This window comes from Lipophrys pholis (genome assembly GCF_963383615.2).
Source record: "Lipophrys pholis genome assembly, chromosome: 12".
Lineage (NCBI taxonomy): Eukaryota > Metazoa > Chordata > Actinopteri > Blenniiformes > Blenniidae > Lipophrys > Lipophrys pholis.
Window position 1 is genome coordinate 8,932,540 of NC_137641.1, and position 22,102 is coordinate 8,954,641.

The 22,102-nt window shown below is 41.4% G+C and overlaps 1 protein-coding gene across 2 annotated transcripts; it reads left to right on the forward strand.

Moving 5' to 3' along the window:
- Positions 1-3,088: 3,088 nt before the first annotated feature.
- Positions 3,089-14,360, forward strand: tdgf1 (teratocarcinoma-derived growth factor 1). 2 transcript variants are annotated; one of them, XM_080476355.1, is made up of 6 exons: positions 3,089-3,384; positions 3,465-3,529; positions 7,000-7,203; positions 10,961-11,075; positions 11,646-11,919; positions 13,701-14,360. In XM_080476355.1, the coding sequence occupies exons 1-6, from the start codon at positions 3,362-3,364 to the stop codon at positions 13,791-13,793; spliced, it is 774 nt and encodes a 257-aa protein (XP_080332481.1). In that variant the 5' UTR covers positions 3,089-3,361; the 3' UTR covers positions 13,794-14,360. The 2 variants fall into 2 exon arrangements, with proteins under 2 accessions (XP_080332481.1, XP_080332482.1); XM_080476356.1 differs by having other exon boundaries at positions 3,103-3,384; positions 11,646-11,755.
- The last annotated feature ends 7,742 nt before the right edge of the window (positions 14,361-22,102 follow it).

Genomic DNA, 22,102 nt, shown 5'->3' on the forward strand with positions numbered 1-22,102 from the left:
CAACTAACAACTGGACTGATCCACTGTACCGACAGAGCGACTCTCAGATGAGACGATGTGCTCCCAAACAGTAGATATCTGTGATTTCTGTCTACAGATTTGATATATTTCCTTCAGATACATGATCCATTTGATTGAGACCAAATTCAAAAGTGACAGAAAGTACAGATTATGAGGGGGGGGGGGCACATGTGGCTACGGCAATGGACTTAATTGGATTGATGTAAAAAAAACTTTTAAAAGCCTTTGTGAGCGGAGACTCGGTGAAGCTTGGAGTTGTGCTGAGTCTCGGGCAGCTCATCAGCTTTCAGACAGCCTTCCTGCTGTGTCCACATCAGACTTCTTCCTGCTGCCCGTCATTAGCATGAGATCAGACCATATTGTGATGCTACACAGATCGCAAACTGCCCATTTCCACCCGTGATTGTTCCTCTGCTCTCACAGCAGAGGCAGATTACCTGCTGGGGGGGGGGGGGTTCCCCGTCGCCCCCTTGAAGGGCCACAATAGGCATTTTGGAAGAGATTTCCTAATGCCATACAAATGAAAAGAAGTAGTATCGTTCCAGTACTGGCCCACATCTGGAAAACATGAGCCTTTCTTAATGAAAGAATGTGACCCTAGACATCGCGGGTCCCGTGTGGCCTCCAGCCTCGTGACATTGACGGAATGTCAGCTCCACAGTTAAACAGTTGGCGGTGACACGGGGAGGGAAAGCTGCTGAGTTGCATTTAATCACAGAGATTAAAAGCGTCTGCCTGACAGCTGAAGCTTGAACAATGACACCGAGACTCAGGAGCAGGAGGAAAGGAGGAAACCTTTTTTCAATTCATCGGAAAGACAACCAACATTACAGCGTCGGTCAATATTGCTGTAGATTACCACATTAAGGCCTCGTTTCTACGACAACACTTAGAGTGAATACGGAGCGGCTTTGTGTTCTTTCAGAAAAGTTTCATCTTCGCACAGCAAGTTTTTGAAAATGATGTCCGTTCACACAGAAACAGCAGAAACGCTGAAAACTGTTGTTCTTGTAGTGAAACCACTCACACACACACACACACACACACACACACACACACACACACACACACACACACACACACACACACACACACACACACACACACACACACACACACACACACACACACACACACACACAGAGCAATGCGCTATAAACATTAACAATGTGGAGGCCAATCCTCAGGTGTGGATGGTGAGATGTTCCACGCAAATTGATCCAGGTCCGAACACGTTCCCATTTAATTATCAAAAAGAGTCTTTGCATTTTATTCAGTTATTCCTGGTAGTGACTGCCTCTGTGGTGAGCTTGGCCGAGGTAAGAACCGTGTTTCTTCCCACCTTCTCACCTGTCCCTCACCTGTCCCTCACCTGTCCCTCACCTGTGTTACCAGCACCTTTAATGACCTAAACCCGTGTCACATGCAACCTCACTAAATTCCTCCCCCCCGTGTGTTAAAAAATAAATCAACTTTAAACTAAGGCTTCTCCACACTGTGTTGAGAATGTGGACACGGTCGTGCTCAGAGAGACAGAGAACAACGACTGTAAGGACGACTCGTCCACGGACAGCACCCTCAGAGGACAACTTGTCCATGAATGAGATTTCAGAATGTTTTTTGAGAAAATATATCCTGTACAATTTACTTTCACATATTGTTTCTAATTGATATTTTATATATATTTTTCATATATCTAGTATATGTCCATATATATTTAACATAGTATCATATGGCTTTGTTGATCACAAAGAATGGTCTTCTTTTAACGAGCACCTGAACGCATCACTTGAAGTCTTCATCTATGAAGCAGCGTTTTAACTTTACGGCTTATTTGTTTTCAGAAATACATTTCTGAAGACCGTATCTGAGCCGGTGCACGGTGCACCCTGGTGAGTTTGCGCTCTGGGCAGCGGCCAGTGTTTCTGTTTTTGTGTCAAATACACTTAATAATCCTTCCAAATGTGTCAAATATACTTTGAAATCCAATCCTTCAAATCGATAATGCTGAAAAAAAGGTTGTGGACAAGTTGTCATCATCCCAAACAGAGCCGAAGTCATAGATAGATAGATAGATAGATAGATAGATAGATAGATAGATAGATAGATAGATAGATAGATAGATAGACAGACAGACAGACAGACAGACAGACGGACGATAGATAGATAGATAGATAGATAGATAGATAGATAGATAGATAGATAGATAGATAGATAGATAGATAGATAGATAGATAGATAGATAGATTATTCAAAAATATACACCATAGGCACACACGTCAACATGAAAATAAGTATATAAACACACACATTACAGAGTAATAAAGTGACAATGAAATGGGTGTTGCAATGAAAAATATTACATCTGGATTTGAAAGTTAAAGATCTCTTTATTCAGATTTTGTAATTGACTTGCAGTTTAAAAAGCAGGATGGAAGCACATTAAAGTAGTTGGATTAAAGTCTCCTTGCTGTGTACTTAAGTAAATTTCCACTGAGTTTCCTCTCAGGTCATTAACATGTGAAGGTGAGACTGGGTGGAGGAGAGATCCTCATATACATCTGTATAGAGGGTAGAGGTGGGGAGGGCGGGGGTGAGGGAATGTGAGAGGGGAGGGAGAGAAAACAAACAAAAGACCCGAGAGACAAAAACAGCAAATCAAGCCCTCAACTACGGCCTCACATCACGCATAATATCATGTTTGACCTCCTTTTTGACCTTGTATGATCAAATTTCCAGTTTCAAACAAAAAAAACTGCAAAAATAGTCCATTTTGACACCGAATCTTAGTGGAATTGAACAAATATCTGATGAACATGAACTTAAAGTAAAAATGTCATGCGTGTATCAACAGTATCCAAACATGTGGAAATGTAGAGTCAGTGTGTGTGTGTGTGTGTGTGTGTGTGTGTGTGTGTGTGTGTGTGTGTGTGTGTGTGTGTGTGTGTGTGTCGGGTGGGGCTCTTCAATGGATTTCTTTCCCTGTTGTTGTTTATTCCCACCCAGACAGACAGAAACAGAAAGGAAACGGGCCGCAGTAGCCCCGCCCCCTTCCCCGTAGCCCCGCCCCCTACTGGAGACGCACCTGGAGAGCAGAGAGGAGGAAGAGGAGGAGGTGAAGGACTGGGGAGAAAGTGTATCTCGTCTGCTGCAGTTCTCCCAAACCCGAGAGACGACATGTTTTCTCTTTTCATTTTTAAAGCTTTTAATTGGCTCTCGTGACTTTTAGTTGTAAATACGATTCAAATTGAGTCCGTCTTTGATTGTAATTTCTTTGACGTGAGTTCAAACGGCACCAAATAAGTCCAGAAAGTGGCTTTAAGTCCTCCTGATTGAGGAAATGACCTGGATGCTGCTGCTCAGGTGAGTCCACACGACAAGTTCATTTGCGCAGGTGAGTCTTGCTGCTTGTAATTTCTAAGAATTCTTGTGTGCGTCTCCAGGACTGTGCTGTGCGCTCTCATGTGGCTCCACCGTGCTGCTGCTGCTGCTGCTGCTGCTGCTCCAGGTCTGTTCATCACTGCCTCCTGATAGTCTCTCTTTTGTGAAAGACATCACTTCTCCTTTTGTCTGCACCGTGTTGCTGCTGCATCTGAAACTCTGTGATTTCTCTCCTGGGTTTCATGTTAGAAGAAAGAGGAACGCGTTTAAAGACCTGCACAAGTAATGATTTAGGGTTGTATAAAGGGCTTTTACTGCCACATTCAAGTACCTGCTCAGATCTATCTAAAATATGTAAGATATTTATGATTTTCCACACATAATATGACCACAACTCAAATGTTGCTGCTCCAAAAATATATCTGATATGATAACTAAAAGGTTCAAATCTTTTCCTGCAGTCTGCATTACAGAACAAGGCCTCAGTCCTTTCAGGCTAATTCATGCAGGGGTGGATAGTTTGATTCGAGAAGAAATTGAAATTTTCAGCCATTTTAACCAAACAAGCGTACCATAAAGGTGCCATGAAACACACATGAATGCTGAAGAGGAATTGAGAACAGTGACATGAAATACATGGCACATGTTGATTATTTAGAATTAGAGTTGGAATAAACGCAGGACATGAAGCGAGAACATCGCCAACACGTGTTTCCTGAGTGTGACTCGTGTTCTATAGTGTAAAGAGAGTCCGCTCAGTTTGTGCAGGAACTCGAATTCAGTTAGAAAATATTAAAACCAAAACAGATAGAAAACAAAACATCCAATTAGTTAAAAAAGAAAGAAACAAAATTGGGCTGAAGGACCTTCTAGAAGGAGGGACAAAATGTCCAAAACCCGATTTAACATTATTATCGTCAGAGTTGACGTTAGACATGCTTATACATGCATTGAGTTTGCTGCAAAACATTTAAAAGATTTTTTTTTTACATAAAACAAATGGATTTATCTGTCCATGCAGCAAGTAAATAGTACTTGATAAAAAGTCTGGAAATTAGATTTGTAAATCTAAATTTAAGATGATACTCTAAAATTAAGTAAACAACTTTTTAAACAATCGAAATTATTGTGTCTAAAAAGAAAAATTTTCATCTTGACAAATAACTTAGTGTATATGTCTTCGTGTCTTTGGTAGAACAACATTAATAATGTAACTTTAAAGCTGTAAGCAGCGTTGAACTGGGACTTGTGTCCGTGCTGTTCAGGGTTGTAAGCATGCCCCCCAGGTGGCGCTGTGACATGACAGTGTATTTTGGCTTGTGGATGTGATGGCGGCCGAGTGGGATCATATATGGAAGGTTTCAGTCGGATTGCAGCACGTAAAGCAGAGTCACATGTTGCTTCTGTTTCCTGGTGAAGCATCAGATTTTAACGACTCCACCCTGTGACCTTTAATAACTCTTCATCAGGAAGGTATGTTGTATATCAGGAGTGCTCAATTCAAATCTTCACAGGCCCCGTCTGAAAAAAAATCTTGATCCAAAAGTCCAGAAGTTCAGAATGCATAAGCATTTACATTCTATAATACACATTTTAGTGTGATTATATAAGTACACTCCGGTTTCCTCCCACGGACCAAAAACATACATGTGAGGTGAATTGGTGACACGCGAACCCGAACCCTGCCTCTCGGTGTGAATGTGAGTTTGTGGTTGTCTGTGTCTGCATGCTTGTCTTATGATGGACTGGAGACCTGTCCAATGTGTATCCTGTCCTCGCCAAGAGTGAACTGGGACAGGCTGCAGCGTCCCGCGACCCTGACTCGTTTGAAAGCATTTAGAAGATGGAGGGATGAATATATATTGAAGTCGCCTCGTAGTTCTGCCAACATCTGCATGTAATCAACAGTTGACTGACGGATCAAGTGAATTCAGTGCCGTTCAGAAACAGTTTGACCACAATTGTCATCATGTAACATTGAACTGAAAATATATGTATGACTGCTGGTCAAAATCAAGCAACAGCGCCCTCCCATGGCCCGGCATACTAACTACATTGTGGTCTCTGTGTCCGCTGCTGCTGTGTAAACGCACTCCTTTTTTTTTAGCGGATTAGGTGTTGTCGCGTGAAACGTTGTCGTGTAAACAGGGCCTTAGTTTTGATTATGTTCATTGTGGGGAAAGTTGTGTGTTATGTACAGAGCTACTTTACTCAGACCTGGGAAGGAGACTCAGAGACATTTGGAGTCAGGAAGCTGACGCAGCAGTTCTTACAAACTGCTCTTTCAAGGCCACATCTGCTCAGAGATCAAGAGGCCCAGCAGTCACCCTTTCAAAGCTGTCAAAACGGTTGTTGATGTTGACAATCAGCAACAAAAAACAACAAAAAATCTCAATGAATGTAAACGTGTGAAGGATCCTGGTCGTACTGGACTCTCAGACGACTGATTCTCTGTGATCTCACTTCTGATTTGAGCGGGTTAGTCTGTTCAAAAGCTTTATGTTGTGTCTCATAATGCTGTTTTACATTGACATTTTTTGTGGGAAGAATGAACAGAATAGACTCCATTCTGGATTAAGTCCGCGATTTTCACTGTCAACAATTCTTTCTTTGGAGAGCGCCATGTGGTTCCGGTTTTTCCTCAACTTCCTCTGTCCCATCCGTTTTTTCTCTCTCCTTTATTCTGTCTTTTGTCTCTCACTTTGTCCATTGTAAAGTGTCTCCATCTGTCAAAGTTTTGCCCCTAAAATACACATATTAGATTGGCTGTGTGCTTTCATGTGTGACGGCTTAACTCGCATGCAATTGGTCTGTGCGTTTCTTCATCCACTAAACTATTACCGTAATGACCATAAAAGTCACACCGATTCAAATAGAAGCGCCTTACCTTACCGTAAAAACTGTAATAGCCGCGCCAGTTACAAATGAAGCTATCCGTCAGTAACCTTCTGTTTGGGCTTTAGGTTGGTCTGGATCCAGATGGGACAGCTTCTGGGTCCGGACTCAGCCCGTGGTCTGCCATTTTGTGATGCCTGTATATAATAATAATAATAATAATATATGCAATAATGGCCCGGCGTGCTGCATGCACCGAGCAAGTCCCTCGGATGCCGGTGAATCGTACTGCCCGTAGTAGAAATAGTAGGAGGCGTTATGGAGCCATTTTGCCAGACTCATGCTCAATGCCAATAAAATATAGATTTATTTCACCAGTTCCGATGTGTGTGCAAATGGTTATGCAAATTTGAGCATGTTTAGCCATAAGAAATGCAGCAGTTCCATATGGGAAAGAAGGCGGGAGTATAATGATAATTATTAATCCAAAAGGTCTTTGCACCACTTGGTGTTCAGACTGTGAAACGGTATAATTAGTTTTTATACCTGATGTCAGAGGTACAACATTGATCAACATTAGTCTGTATGATAGTCAGAGCAGTGCTTCTCTCCACCTGTTCATCCACCCATCCATCCATCCATCCATCCATCCATCCATCCATCCAGCCTCTGGATTTGCATCAAACGTGTGACCACCTGGGGGCTCACTGGCAGCAGCTCCCATTTTATCAAACTTAATCAAACATCTTTCCAATTATGCAGACTGTGAAGGAGAAAAGTGCGGGGAGAGTCGGTGGCTCGCCTCAGTCCCGACCGCATCTTCGTCTTCCTCCCCCGTGGGGGTGAAGTATGCTGGACCCTCCCAGGACTTCCTGGATCAGTTTACCCAGGTGAACTCTCCAAACAGCGGCGACCGTAAACACCGCGACGCTAGCGCAGTGCTGCCCTTCATCGGCCTCACCAACAGTAAGCTCACAACACACACACACACACACACACACACACACACACACACACACACACACACACACACACACACACACACACACACAGAAAATTTGGATTCGCTTTGTATTTTCTGTTATTGACAACATAATAAAAAATTATTTTCTTTTTTTTGGTTATTATAGCAAATGAAAGGTAACAGATTTAAACAAAACTTATACACACAGAGGTTGTTAAGCATTTTTTTCCCCCCAAACCCCAAATTCCACTTCTCCCTTAAGGAAAGCAAGTGACCCACCAGCTAAAAACAAAACTTAAGGCAAAAAAAAAAAAAAAATGGATTGTTATCTTTTCTGTCCACGCTGGTTATTTTATGTATTATAATGATATTAATGGTGGACGAGGACGCAGCGTCACCAGTTCCTGTCATTTACCACCACTGTGAGGCTGTGAAAGAACCATAATGGTCAGACTGGTCACTCTGCTGACGGAGGTTTGGGACAGACCCCAGTCCTCACCGCTACACTGCTGCAGCTCACCTGTAGACGGATATCTCAGTGTTGTTATCGCCTTCAGCTCGGGCGTTATTGTGTTGCTTCACTGTGGGAGAAGTAAGATCCTCCCTGATGAGGTCGACCACAAACATTATTCCTGCACGATCGAGCCGGTAGCGTGTCATTAAATCGTCGTCGTTAAATAAATTGAGAGCGTCTTTCCTTTCTCTTTGTCTTTCCGTCATCTTGTCTGTTTAAGAAACTTTTAGGCTTCTTAAAAGTCCTCCTCACTACTTTTAATTATTTATCACCTTCGGCGCTCTGTAGGGGCTTAAGGTGCTTTGCGAATTGAAAATATTAAGAAAAACCTAGAAATTCGAGGAATTCGAAGATTTATTTTTTTTAATATTGATGTCACTCAGAGCTACTTTTAGTCTTAGGATGCTTTGTGAATATGAGCACAGGCCTTTAATATTCCAGCTTAAAAACCTGACCACTGAGCCTAGGACTTAGTTTCCAGATTTATTAGTAACTTTTCATCATTTAACAGGAACAGTTATGGCAGAAGGGAGGAAAAAACACAGGGGAAAAAAAGAGAAGAAAGAAGAACAAAACGAAAGAAAAAAACAAAATAGCACCTCCAGCGTCCAATCCCCAAACAGTGGGAGTGACGGTGCGGACTCCTGAAGCAGTCAGTCTATGAGAAAACGTTACTTGTCCAAGTCAGTGTGAGTTACTATTGTAGCGTGACGCAGAACAAGTTTCTTCTTTGTAAAGCCGCTTTATTATCAAACAGAACCGGACACAGACATACGCAGCGCATGCATGCAGTCTGCACGCTCATCTGACCCGCCCATTTCTCCACTCTCAGCCAATCACAGGTCAACTCGCTCTAAAGCGCTCAGGTAACACAACAGACTGGGACCTTAACTTTGAACCTTAACTTTCAATCAATCAATCAATCAATCCAAGACTTCATTTGGGGGTGTTTTGCATGGCAGCTGCTGAAAGTAACTAAAAAGTAACTTGTAATCTAATGTAGTCACTTTTAAAAACAAGTAACTAAGTTACTTTTTAAAGGCGGAACTAGTAATCAGATTACTTTCTCAAGGTATCAAAAGTCTTCGCACAAGAACACACAAGTCAAATATTGTGATTTTGATGTCACGGTTTAATTTTCTAACACTGCACCTCAGTGTGTTTAGATGACTACTAAATTAAAATCTCTGAGATGATTCCTCGGCGCCTGAAAAAGTCTTTGCTGCATGTACTCACAGGAACATGAGATTTCTGACAAACTGGCTCAAAGGTCAGTACAATCAGAAGTAGGAAATCCAACCACGGTTTCTTAGACCGTCGTATGAAATCATGGAGAGTGAAGTGCAGGTAACCTATAAAAACAAGCCAAGCCTTTGAGAGGTTGTTTTAGTGGGCTCCTGTTATTTTCTGCTGTTTGTTCTCACTGTTTGGTGATGCGAAGCAGAGAAGCACAGGAATGTGCTGCCACATGGTCTCTGGTTTATCTCAAAGATACAGAGTAGAGGCTCAACCTGAGGTCCGAGGCCTTGTGAGGGGACGCTGGAACCAACAGTCAGTCTGGTTCTGTATGTGAGAGAGGCGGACAACTGAACCTTTTCCTACTCTGCAACCTCTTATTTTGTATTTGGAGCTTGTAAAAGTCTCAGTTCGAAAAGTGTTGTTGCAGTTTGAAAGAGTTGCTGTTGGTCTGGAGCGGCGGTCTCCATCATTTATGACCAAGAGAGTCATAAAGGTCACTTTGCACCAAATCAGATTTAACATATCGAACCTTTACAATCAGGCGAACACGGCTTATATCGTTTCATAGATATAGTTTTGATGTATGTACAAAAACTTTTATCTTATGTTGCATTTATAAACGTTCAGTTGTGATTTAGGATGGTAAACATTTCATGGCATTTCCTGCTGTTTTGAATAGAATAGAACCACTTCATTAATCCCTGGGGGAGGTTGTAGTGGTCTCACCCTCTATTTCTAAACATTATAGCTGTTCTAATCATATTGGCTCTTTCTTTGAGCAGTTTTACAATTTTTAGGGTTTTTCTTTTTTTTTTTTTTTCCTTATTATTTCAGGTTGTTTCAATGTGGGTTTTTTTTAGGTGTTTTAGCAGTTTTTCTCATTTTATCCATTTTACTTATTGTGTCATTTCTAAAGCCGTTTGTCGCCAAGAGTTCAGAGTGCTTTTGAAGATGTCTGTTGTATACATATGCTAAAAAAAAAAGATGAAATGTTCACTGATGTAGAAGTGAGTGAAAGCTTCAGGTTGCAGAGCCGCTGGTCTGGAGAATTGTGGGGTGGATTGGTTACTGTCTGAAGAACTAGACTTTATGTCATTTGGATGAATAATATGCAAGAGAAAGCAAAGAGCAGCTGAAACACGGTGACAAATTCACCACATTCACTGTTTGGTTGCTGTCGGTGCTGCAGAGTTTTGACTCCATCTGACCCAGCAGAGCCTCTGGTGTTGTTCTGTGACATGTTTCACCTCCATGCCAACAGGCCTCACTGCTTTCATTCTCCATTCTTTTCTGCTGAGTTTTATCTTTGAAACGTATCGTTGGCCACAGCGGGGAAGCCGGAGAAGATGTCTCCGGGGAGATCTGCCGCTAACACGTTACAGGTTTTGTGGCGTGATTACATACATCCACACGTCTGCGTGAAGTGATGCTAAATATCTTATAAATATTCAGAAAGTGATGCTTCGCTTGATGCTTTTAGTTTGAGTGACTGACTTCTGCGATGATTAACCACAGAAATAAATCTCGCGTAGCCCACTACAAGCACCCTTGAATGCTGCATGGTTTTAATCAAACCGTGTGAAGTAAGACCTGGAGCAGCCTCCTCTTCACGCATTGAAGCTTTCAAGGCTTCAGGAAGTTCATGTTGAGTCTGAATACACGGCGCAGGGACGCTAAATGCTTAATATAACCTCCAGATTACTACAGGGCGCTACAGGGCCTCCACCTCCGGCAGAGCTTAAAAAGGAGTTATTAGATTGCGATTAAAGGCTTCAAATGGATATGAATACTCACTACAGTTTCAGGGACATTGTTTAAAGATCCTCGTTTCATATGTTGATACTGGATTTAACCTTTTACACTGAAACTCGCCTGACCTGAGCGTTAACATTTGTTCAAAACCAAGTTTTGTTGGTGTGTTTCCGGCCGATGAAACTCCAGAACACACGCTGAACTGCGGTGACGGTTTGAGGCGCTCTCAGTTGTGACTCTTCTTGGTTCTTCAGGTGCTGAGCAGAGTCGTAGCTGCTGTAAGAATGGAGGAACGTGTATCCTCGGCAGCTTCTGCGCCTGTCCGCCTTTCTTCACCGGGAGGAGCTGCGAGTACGACAAACGCACCAGGTACACACGGGCAGGCCGGCCGGCAAGAAGACAAGACAGCATTGCAAAAAATAAGATATAAAGATATATAAGATTACGTCAAGCAAGTGTACTTATCTGTCCACGCAAATGTTTATCTCGATTAGAAATCTTGAAATAAGTTTTAAAATCTAGATTTAAGATTATACTGTAAAAATAAAGAAATAACTTTTATAACAAGCCAAATTATATATCATGTCTGAAAATAAGATTTTTAATCTGGGCAAGTGCTACATAATTATTAGGCAGACAGACAAGCAGGCAGAGAAAAGATCTTTAGAGAGTTTTATCTTTCATTCCTCACTCTTATCAAGTCACTTGTACAGACTAGATAAACCTTTACAAGTTTGAATTACCACGGAAATGTTTTGCATTTTCCATGACTGAAATCTGATGTTAGTATGTATGTTGTTTCTCAGTGTAAAACTCACATCAGAAGGCATGTGAACAAGTTTTTTGTTTTTTTTTCTCATAGTCAAAGTGTTGGACGGTGCAGTGTTTGAACTGGATTTTCAGGTCTGTCAATTTGTATTTTCCCGTGTGTGTCTGCAGGAGCTGCGGTTTGATTCCTCACGGTGAGTGGGTGCAGAAGGGCTGCTCGTACTGTCGATGTGGCTACGGCGCCCTGCACTGCTTCCCACATGTCTTCTATAAAGACTGCGGTAAGACACCGCACGGGCTCGCAAACACACGACGATACCGCGTCTGCGTAGAATCTGGAGTTTGGCTGCATCCCTCTGGAAAGTGTCGGGACATTTGGAAGCTGCGTGAGACATCGCGGCGTCGGTCCACAGCAACACAACGTTTTGAACCAGCCGATATGTCTGTAATTATGATAACCACAAATCTTTGAGTTCATAGTAGTTTCATACAGAAGCCCTAAAGGACATGATTAAATACTTTTTTATATAACGAAGATAGTTTTTTTCATTATTATAGAATAAATTATCCTGATAAATTTTTATTTTGAATTTTTGAATTTTTTTGAGAAAATATATCCTGTACAATGTTATTTTCACATATTATTTCTAATTGATATTTTGTATATTTTTCATATATCTAGTATATGTTCAGATATATTTAGCATGGTGTCATATGGCTTCTTTGTGCATGAGAGTGGGCAGCTGCCCACGTCGCCCAGAGCAAAATCCACCACTGCTTATGTTTTTGTGTAATAAAAAGAAGAAAAAAATATATATATATACTTAATATCTTATATTTTTGTGTCAAATATACTTAATAATCCTTCCAAATGTGTCAAATATACTTTGAAATCCAATCTTTCAAATCAATAATGCTGAAAAAAAATAGTCGTGGTTGAGTTGTCCGTTCACCTAACAATACTCTCTAAACATTAACAATGGAATTACACAGACATTCATATGGACTGTAGACAAAGTGGATTGTCATTAGGATGACTGTAACTATAAAACTGCCAAGTCCCAGGAGAATCTGGACTGGGAGTCATGACCCTCATGAACTTCTGATTGTCCATACGCAGAAATATTTACTACGGCGTACACAGTCGCATGTCTCCGCCATCTACAAGAAGGTTTTTTGCCCCGTCATTGTTAAAAAGTTCCTTCTCGGGAGGTGTTCTCAAAAAGTTGCATTTTCAGTGGCTCCAAGCACCTTTTGTTGTGTAAACGGACGCCGAATACCAACAAATGTTTACACCCGAAATTGTTGTTGTGTAAATGAGGAAGAACATGCGTCTATCACAAGTACATCCTGGTCTTTACAGTGTCTGTTTGTATGTTCTGGTGAAACAGCCTGCCACTTGAGGACCCAGAGAAGTAGATCAGATAAGATAAGTCCTACTGAGAAAGTGAAAGAGGCTCCTGATAACGGCTTTAGGGGCCGTCCACACGAGAACGCTGGTTCACATAAACAAGATGTCTTTGGCCGATCTTCCACACGAGGCAGGCTTTTAGGAGCCCAAAAACGTATATATTTTTTGAACACGGGTCCCAGAGTGGGGAAATTCTAAAACCCCGACTCGGCTGCGAGGGGTGGACGGCAAAGACGATCATCTGTGGAGAAACGATGATGTCATCACCACCCCACGACGGTCTGCGATGTGACCCAATAACCTTGACAATCACAGGACTACGTTCTCCGCAAAAGCTGCAGAAGCTACTGACGCTAGCTGGAGGAGGAGCAGGGCCATAGACCTATAGAACTCAGAGTTACGTATATGCAAGTCAATGAGCAGGAGTCTAATTCTACATTTCTATGTGCTTTGTCGTCCTCCGCGTTTTTGATGTATTTGGTGAGTCACAGCGCCCCTAAAGGCCTGGCAAATGTACTACATGCCGGAAGCCTTGTGCTGATCCGTGTTCATAGTGATGCGTTGGATGGAATTTGTTTTTGAGAACATTGGGGAGGAAAAAAAAGATCATTTTGGCTCGTGTGGATGTGGCCTTAAAGAGCCAGAAAACTATTCACAGAATGGAAATCAGGGTGCAAATTGCCAGACGCTATATAGCATGAATAAGAAGGTGGTGTTCCACAAACCACAGTGACAATGATCACGCAAAAAAACACTATTAACGTGCTTGCAAATCTTTTTGATAAAGTCTGATTTTCATGGTTTGTGTTTCTCAGATGACTCGGAGGAGGTGCTGTGGTATCGATCATCAGCCAGGAAGAGGAACTCCACCAGCTTCCTCCTGTTTCTCACACCCATTCTTCCTCTGATGGTTTTATAGAAGAAGAGCGTCACAGAAACAAGATTGACCCGTCTGAATCAGCAGCTTATTGCCGTTAAATCTGATGAATGTTCACTCGTGCTTCGGTTTACATCCAGATCGTACAGATGTGTTTCAGACAGCTGGACTGTCCGCTTGGTTTCAGAGAGAAAAACTTTCATATGGTAAAGTTGAGGTTTAGAAGGATTCCCTCAAGGTGTGTGTGTGTGTGTGTGTGTGTGTGTGTGTGTGTGTGTGTGTGTGTGTGTGTGTGTGTGTGTGTGTGTGTGTGTGTGTGTGTGTGTGTGTGTGTGTGTGTGTGTGTGTGTGTGTGTGTGTGTGTGTGTGTGTGTGTGTGTGTGTGTGTGTGTGTGTGTGTGTGTGTGTGTGTGTGTGTGTGTGTGTGTGTGTGTGTGTGTGTGTGTGTGTGTGTGTGTGTGTGTACATAAGATTTTATTGAAAATATGTGTTTGTAACTTCAGATTGTCTCACAGGGTGCCGACAGTTTTTTTTGACAAAGATGTTCAGAAGTGATTTTCACAGCTGAAAGTGTTTGTTTTAAACTACCTACACACATCGAAGTTTCAGTGTTGTGAATTTTGTTGGAAAAAACTGAATATAAGAGTGGGTGTAAATGTTTGGGACCCGCAATGCCTCTGGGAACCGAATCGTCTGTGTTCTACCTCCCAGTGTGGCTCTCCAACCCTCTTCACTGCTATCTGGAGGTATTTTCAGAGGGAGCTGCTGGCTTATCTCCACAGTATTGATGAGGTTTGCATTGATTATCCGCTGCTGCTGTCTTATCTTAAACAAACGTCTGTCTGCAGCCTGCTGGCTAGTTCAGGTCACAGCTCCACAATTAGCTGGCACGTCAAAAGAAAGGGTCTCCATTCACTTTAATTCAACTTTAGTTATGTAGCACCAAATACAGCATAGTCCTTGTATGGTACAGTTTGCAAAGCAGCTCTGCTGGGTGACAATTGGAACGCTGTCTTGTCTTCAACTGACTCATTAATATAAACTGTATTTAGTAGGAAAGGCTGGAACGGCTGGAAAAGCAGGTTTGTCAAGCTCAGTGTTTTCTAAAGTGAAGGAGCCATTGAATAGATTTCACACTGTTAACTGGCTGAAGGGCTTTTTGTGTTTTCTAAATCTTTTCACGTTTTCTAAAACTTTTCATGTTTTTTAAATCTTTTCAAGTTTTCTAAAACTTGTCAAGTTTTCTAAATCTGATTCTTGCAACACTGACGATGTTCACTATTTCTTTTCGTATTGCTTTTTTCATTGAATACACATATGAAATAAGATAAGGCTTTATTGTGTGAGCTGGTGATTATCTTTATAAATTTGACTTTGTATCACTGTAGATGTTCTAAAAACAAAGAGCTGTTAGTTCCATGTGTAATTCTCAAACGACTGTTTGGTGAAAGCTGCTCCACGTTACAAGATTCGCGCCTCTGTGACGTTCTTTTGTACTTTGTGAATAAATGTTTATTACCTCCTCCAAGGGGGTTATAAAATCATGCACGTTTATTTGTCTGTCTAACAAGATATCTCAAAAACTAACGAGCTGATCGATATAGAAATCGGTAGACGGGTGCATTTTGATCAAGGAAAGAACCTGTTAAATTTGGTGGTGATCCACATCAAAATAATTGTTACAATAGAACATCTTCATCTTGTGTTCTTTCAAATAATGAAATAAAATCACGTGATCACCAAACTAAATACGTGAATAAAGGCAGTTGATCTGGATGTGGGATAAGTGTCAGTTCTCTGTCCATGTCGACCTTTGGCGGAGGTCAGAAATCTCTGATGGCTCTTGTTATTTGCACTTTGGGGTCCAGGTCTGACTCAGTTGTGACATGATGAACTGTCCAGCATCGACCTGTCAAATCCACCTGACAGAATCTATTCATACCCAATAGACGGGAGAACCTGTGGTCCTGGAGTAAAGAGGCTGCTGAACTTAGTTCTATGTTCAGATCATCATCCAATCCTGGCAGCTCTGGGCTTTACACATCTTACCAAGGATCCCTCTCCTCCCACCACATAGCCTGTTGCTGGAGCATTGATGGTTCCCATGTTCCTCCCCACAGCATTGGACCCTGCACAAAGGTTTCTGGACTGTATGCATCTTTCGTCATCGAATGTGAAACGTAGCCTTTTCCTTGAGATTTATCCAAGGTGGCATTGATGAGCTATCGGCTCCAGCTCTGTGGCTCAGGGTTCATAGATCCGCGATTCCCTGGATGAGTTTATTAAAACCTGGCGGCGGCTGTTGATTCAGTCTCATCTAATGGAGACAATGGAATTTCAAATCAGATTCAGGGTTGGTTAGCTGTCTAACGTCCTGCATAAACCAATGCTGAACAGAATAGTGCCACAACTTTCACACCCTAACAACTCAAGCTACCCGTCACATAGGATAGGATCTGTGGAGGAAGGAAAATAACTCCTGAAGCTGGGAAGCTGCTTTTGCCATCTGCCGGTGCATCTGAAGGCCTTATTGTGGGCATCAGTAATGGGGAGATTCACGATTATACAGAGGGGCAATCGTCAGCCGTTGTTCTTTCACTGAAACGCCTACTGCAGCTCAACAGTGAGGAGGGTGAAGCATCACGACATAAATTCTATTACAGGACTTGATGACTCCGGCTGATGAGAAGATCATGAACGGTGGATTTGCTAAAACGATGTGAAAACTGAACAATTACCTCATTAGACGTCTGTGCTCCTATTGAGACCCATTTGTTCAAGGTGAACACGGAATGTCTGGATTTTAACGAAGAAGACCTTGAACACTGAACCTCTGGCAGTAGTTGTAAGGGATCACCATGAACTACATTAGTTGTAGGGGATCATCACGAACTACATTAGTTGTAGGGGATCACCACGAACTACATTAGTTGTAGGGGATCACCACGAACTACATTAGTTGTAAGGGATCACCACGAACTACATTAGTTGTAGGGGATCACCACGAACTACATTAGTTGTAAGGGATCACCACGAACTACATTAGTTGTAGGGGATCACCATAAACTATATTAGTTGTAGGGGATTACGATAAACTACATTAGTTGTAGGGGATCACCATGAACTAAAGTGTTTCCACCTCTTCAGTTCAGGGGATGATGGGAGGCTCCTCTTCCCATCATCCCCTCATTCTGGACTTCATAACTGGACAATACGTCACATATTGATTCTAACAGAAAATGCTTAAAGTTATGTCACAGTTGTAATGTGAAAATAGATTTTTATAATATGAGCTTAACTCACTCTGATACAATCTCTTGACCTGATTTCTGTCTCTAATTGTTAACATGGTCTGGTAGAAGAATTTCACAAAAGTAAAGCCACTTTTCTCTCTCCTCAGGAATCACGTGACTGGCTTATTGATCGCCGGGCCGACGTTTCCTCCTCTGGTCCTAAGAGGAAGACTATGATTTTATTGAGTCCTCGCTGAAGATTCTACCTCCTCATACCCCAACTGGAGCTGGAGAATTTATCAGAAAGAAAGACACAGTCGTCCTCTCCAGCCATGCATTGAATACAGGCCACTACAGGAAGTGGCATTACGTTAATCAGGGCGCCCCCTGCTGCTCATGTCATCAGCATTTCAACAGCATCTTCATCTGAAGAACCACATATCACCTGTTTTGAATCTGAGCGGGAGCAAGTCCATCTCAAAAGATAGAGAAACACACCGACTGGCCACTATAAATACTGGGTCTTAACATGAAATCTGTTAAAGAGCTTTACACAGACCAGCATTCACAAATATTTCATAATTTCTCTGTTTAAAAGTTTTGGACTTGGATAATTGTTTGGTTGGATTCTTCTAAAACATATTAAATTCATATTTAAAACATGTCCATAGCTAACGGGTAATCCTCTGCTACTGAATGTTCAGCATAATGGTGGTAGTTGGGGAGTATTTTCTCAGGTGGTGTAAACACACTTTGAAAAGCTTTAGAACCAGTGATGTAGATGATGCTGCATATACAGGCACATACGAGGCTACAGATATTACTGGGCGCCGTGTTTTCATGAGACTCCAGAGCCCTGAACGACGGTGAGCTGTGCTATTGAGGAAGACGGTTAATCCCAGATAGATTCTTCTCACATAGACGCTTCCCACTTAGACACTATATAGATATATATATATGTGTGTGATTTCTTTTCCCACTTTGAGCCTCTTTTCTGTGAAGGACCATGCAGCTTTTTCTTTTTTTTTCTTTTTTTGAGCTATTTTTTCAAAGGAAATATGTTTAAAAATACTTTACTGTTCATGCTCGGTCACTGAATAGTTACAAATTATTAACTTATTAAATAATAAGGTGCCTAAATGGGAAGCGAACGTCTATCTGGATGACACCAGGAAGACTACCGGGAAGAACTGGAGGAGGGGAACTGGGATCAATATGAGGGGTTTTGTTATGAGCCAGCAGGGGCTCTTGTCATTTAATCCCTAAATAATCTAAGTGTAATCTCTCCTTTATTATGCAGACAGCTCCATATAGCAACTTGTTTAAACAGAGAACATTCTGATTGATCAGGGAACTGAAAAAATAGGCAGAAAATGTGATTTGCTGTGGGATCCTGTCAGACTTGCAGCTTTGTTTGCTTTGTCCCACCACAGATGTCCAGCCGTGCATCCTCCTTAAAGGATCGCACCCTGCACTCTGGAAAAAATACAAATAAAGGTTGTAGTTGGATCCTCTGACAGAGGGGTTCAAGGGATTACAGAGGACTTCTGACACAGCAGGAGGAGCAGCGGGATGTGAGAGATGATTTAGGAAGGATTACAGAATGCAATTGAAAGGAGAAGTGATTTATTTAACATTTTGCTCCTTCATCTCCTCCCTTCCAACGGGGCTTGGCTGGAGCTTTAAGACTTGTCTTGACTTTAGAGCAGAGTCAGTGATGAAGTGAAAGAGGCAGCGTGGAGCATTGTGTCTGCTTCTTCTTTTTTTTTTTTTAAATCAATCTTTTTTATTATTTCATAATACAGCATCAAGTGAACACATACAAAACATAATAATAATAGTAATAATAATAACGATAATGATAATGATAATGATAATGATAATGATAATGATAATGATAATGATAATAATGATAATGACAATAGAATAAAGAAAAATATCACAAAAAAACGTCAAACCTTTTCATTTACACATGTGGTAAATGGCATGTTTATGTTATAAATCAAAATGAATCTGATAAAACTTTCTGTCAATGTATTCACCAAAGATGAAAATGAATAAATTCATATAATCTCTTATTCTGTTTCATCTGAGAGTCAAATACAAATCACTTTTTTCCATTCCTCCAAGTATAGAGCAAGGGGAGACTTTTTTTTTTTTTTTTTTTTTTTTTTTTTTAAGAATTCAGAGAGTAGAATTCTCAAGATATATTTATGTTGAGTAGTTGTTTGTACATATTGTATGTTATTGTTGTGTCTACAGACAGTGTTGGGTTAGGGTTACAGCGAGGCGACAACTTGTGCAGTTTTTATTCGCAAACGGCAGTTAAACACCAACAACACGCAGGCATATTCCGCTCCCTACTGACACATGCAACCTCTGCCTGGAGCTCCCCTTGTGGGTTCCAGGCGCCACCTATAGGCCTAAACAGGCTATAGCAATTTAGTCAGAACAGCGTTGGCTTCGCTGTAAACAAATGTCCTCTCCTTTGTATTCTTTACTGTTTGTTTCTCTTAAACAGTGATTCACTGCAGTTCCCCCTTATCCAGAGCACCAACAGTACAGAACTCAGTGTCCTTAAGTTTAAGAGACACTGCATACAGGGGCTGTCAGATACCTTCAAGAAGATGCAGGAGAAGAGCCTTCTCAGGTATCTGACTAGAAGGCAGATGGCCTGTTTGGATCCTTCAGACACGTACCAAGAGACAGATAGTTGCAAGACGCAAACGGCCAATGTAGTTTCAATTCATTATTATATACTATTTTGTTCACCATTATAATCAGTAGTATTATTGCAATGCAGCCTAATCATTTATCAATATATGTTTATTTTTTTAACTTTTCTTTTTCATCTTTTTTGTTTTGTTCCCAGCAGACATGAGCCGCAAGAGAGCGAGTATAACTGGGATGATCACCCGGAGGAAGGTAACGCCTGTTTGATGCGCGCTCCATCCTGAACACTCTACCTGAAATTATATTTTGTTCTAATTTGTTTTGTTCTAATTTGTTTTGGAGTGGTAGTTTTGTACACATAGTTTTATCAGAGACTCAAAGTCAGCGGTTTTAGTGCATGCCAGGGTTGGAAAAAAAGTGTCTGTACACACACACACAAATCAAGAAATCTTTGCTTTTATTCAGGGCCCTGTTAGTTTGGGTTGCATAAATATACTTTGACAGAATTACAGTAGATCAATATATTTTACCGGGAAAAAAAAAATCCTTCTTGATCTCAGGGAGGGCGTCGCCCTGGCGCCCTCTATTGGCCGGCCACCACTGATGCGCGTACACGTGTGCGCGTGCACTTTAGTTAATCAACACTTTATGAAAACAGCCTTGAATTACAGTAAAAACTCTTGCTTTTATTGGATACTAAACTCCACATTGAAACAACTACCCATTGAATTCACACAGTCATGAGCCCCTCAGCATCCCATGTTCCCTCTTGTATGAATCCGTTTTTATCACAGAAACATCAATGTGTAATGTCTGTTCTTGAAGTTCACATTGTCACAAACAGTTTTATTGGCATTCAATTTTCCAAAACTGAGCAGTATCCAAATCGATTTCTCCAATCATCAGTACAAAAATTGTACTACTATGTATTTCATTTGTACGCCTCCATTATTGATCTCTTAATTTCTTGTGCGTTATATTCTCAGTTTCTTCCATTTTAGAGAACAGGTGTGTGTGTGTGTGTGTGTGTGTGTGTGTGTGTGTGTGTGTGTGTGTGTGTGTGTGTGTGTGTGTGTGTGTGTGTGTGTGTGTGTGTGTGTGTGTGTGTGTGTGTGTGTGTGATCCATGATACTCTGTGCATTTAAGCCCTTTATTCTATACATTGTGTCAAATAGTTATGACATTTCAGGTTTTATAAAATCATTTTCAAAAAGTACGAAAAACCCAGTGTTAATCCTTGAAGTTACCTCCATAAGAGAAAATCCAGAGCGGTAGGCTGGGTCCTATTAAGTTTAAAAAAAAAATATGAACTCAGGCAGGTAAAATTCCCTGTGATGCATTTAGAAAGCAAACTGTGGAAAACAATGTTTTCCCCTTTTCTTATATGAGTTACTTTCACTCTGCTAATTAATACGACAGCATCGTCTCCTAATTAGATGTGAACAACACAATTAAAGGGTGACAATGAAAGATAAAAGGAGATAAGGCTATAAAAAATATATATTTTTGGTAATTATTTGTCTAACGGGTTTAAAAAATAGCTCTTCAGATTCCACATTTATGTGTGTGACGAGGCCTCAGACTCCCACCCCTTCCCCCCAGGAGGGGCCGCTGCTCTAATCGCCATCAAACAGGATGAAATATACAGATTCAATTTGCGAGCGCTCGTTTTTTTTTTTGTCTCACAGTGCCGACAGGTCATCACACGGCAGTACGTCATGTCATTGCAATGACATTATATGATGTGAGGGTGTATTATTGGGAACATTCACACTTGTGAGTCACTACTGTGGCATTAGCAACAGCTGTGGCGTTAATGAGCACGTACTTGTGCCACTATCTTTGTGAGGACTGTCTGAATATGACAGTTTGGGAAGTGGAGGATCTTTTAGGGAGGTGAAAAAGTGAATGTGTCCAAACAAGACCATGATTTTAGAGTTGGAGCGAAACCTTCAGAGTAGAATAACGTAGTAAATGGGGTTGTTCATTTTTCCGCTCCTGTTTATCCGAGCAAACTGTATTTTATACACGGGGGTTTATTTTAGTAACGCTCCATGTTGATGGCCGCCTCAATAGTAATCATTTCACTACCTTTGATCGGATAAGATCTGTGGATTGACTGAGAGTCGAGCGGAAACAACTGTGTACGTCACACAAATATCTGACAGGAGGATCAAGCAAGTAAAGTTGACTTTTTGAACGGGATGACCGATAATCTTCACAAAACGCCTCTTGTGGGAAGAGCCACACATCATCCTGTGATCCACAGGATGATGTGTGGCTCATAGGATCATGATTGGATGTGTGAATACCTTCTCTCTGCAGTCCGCCGTGAGCATTAGGCTCGCCAAGGTCACAGAGGTCACAGTCTTCTCAAATCAAAACATCATGTACTCCGCGCTCTCCATAGGTGACAAGCCAAGTTCTCTCAAAA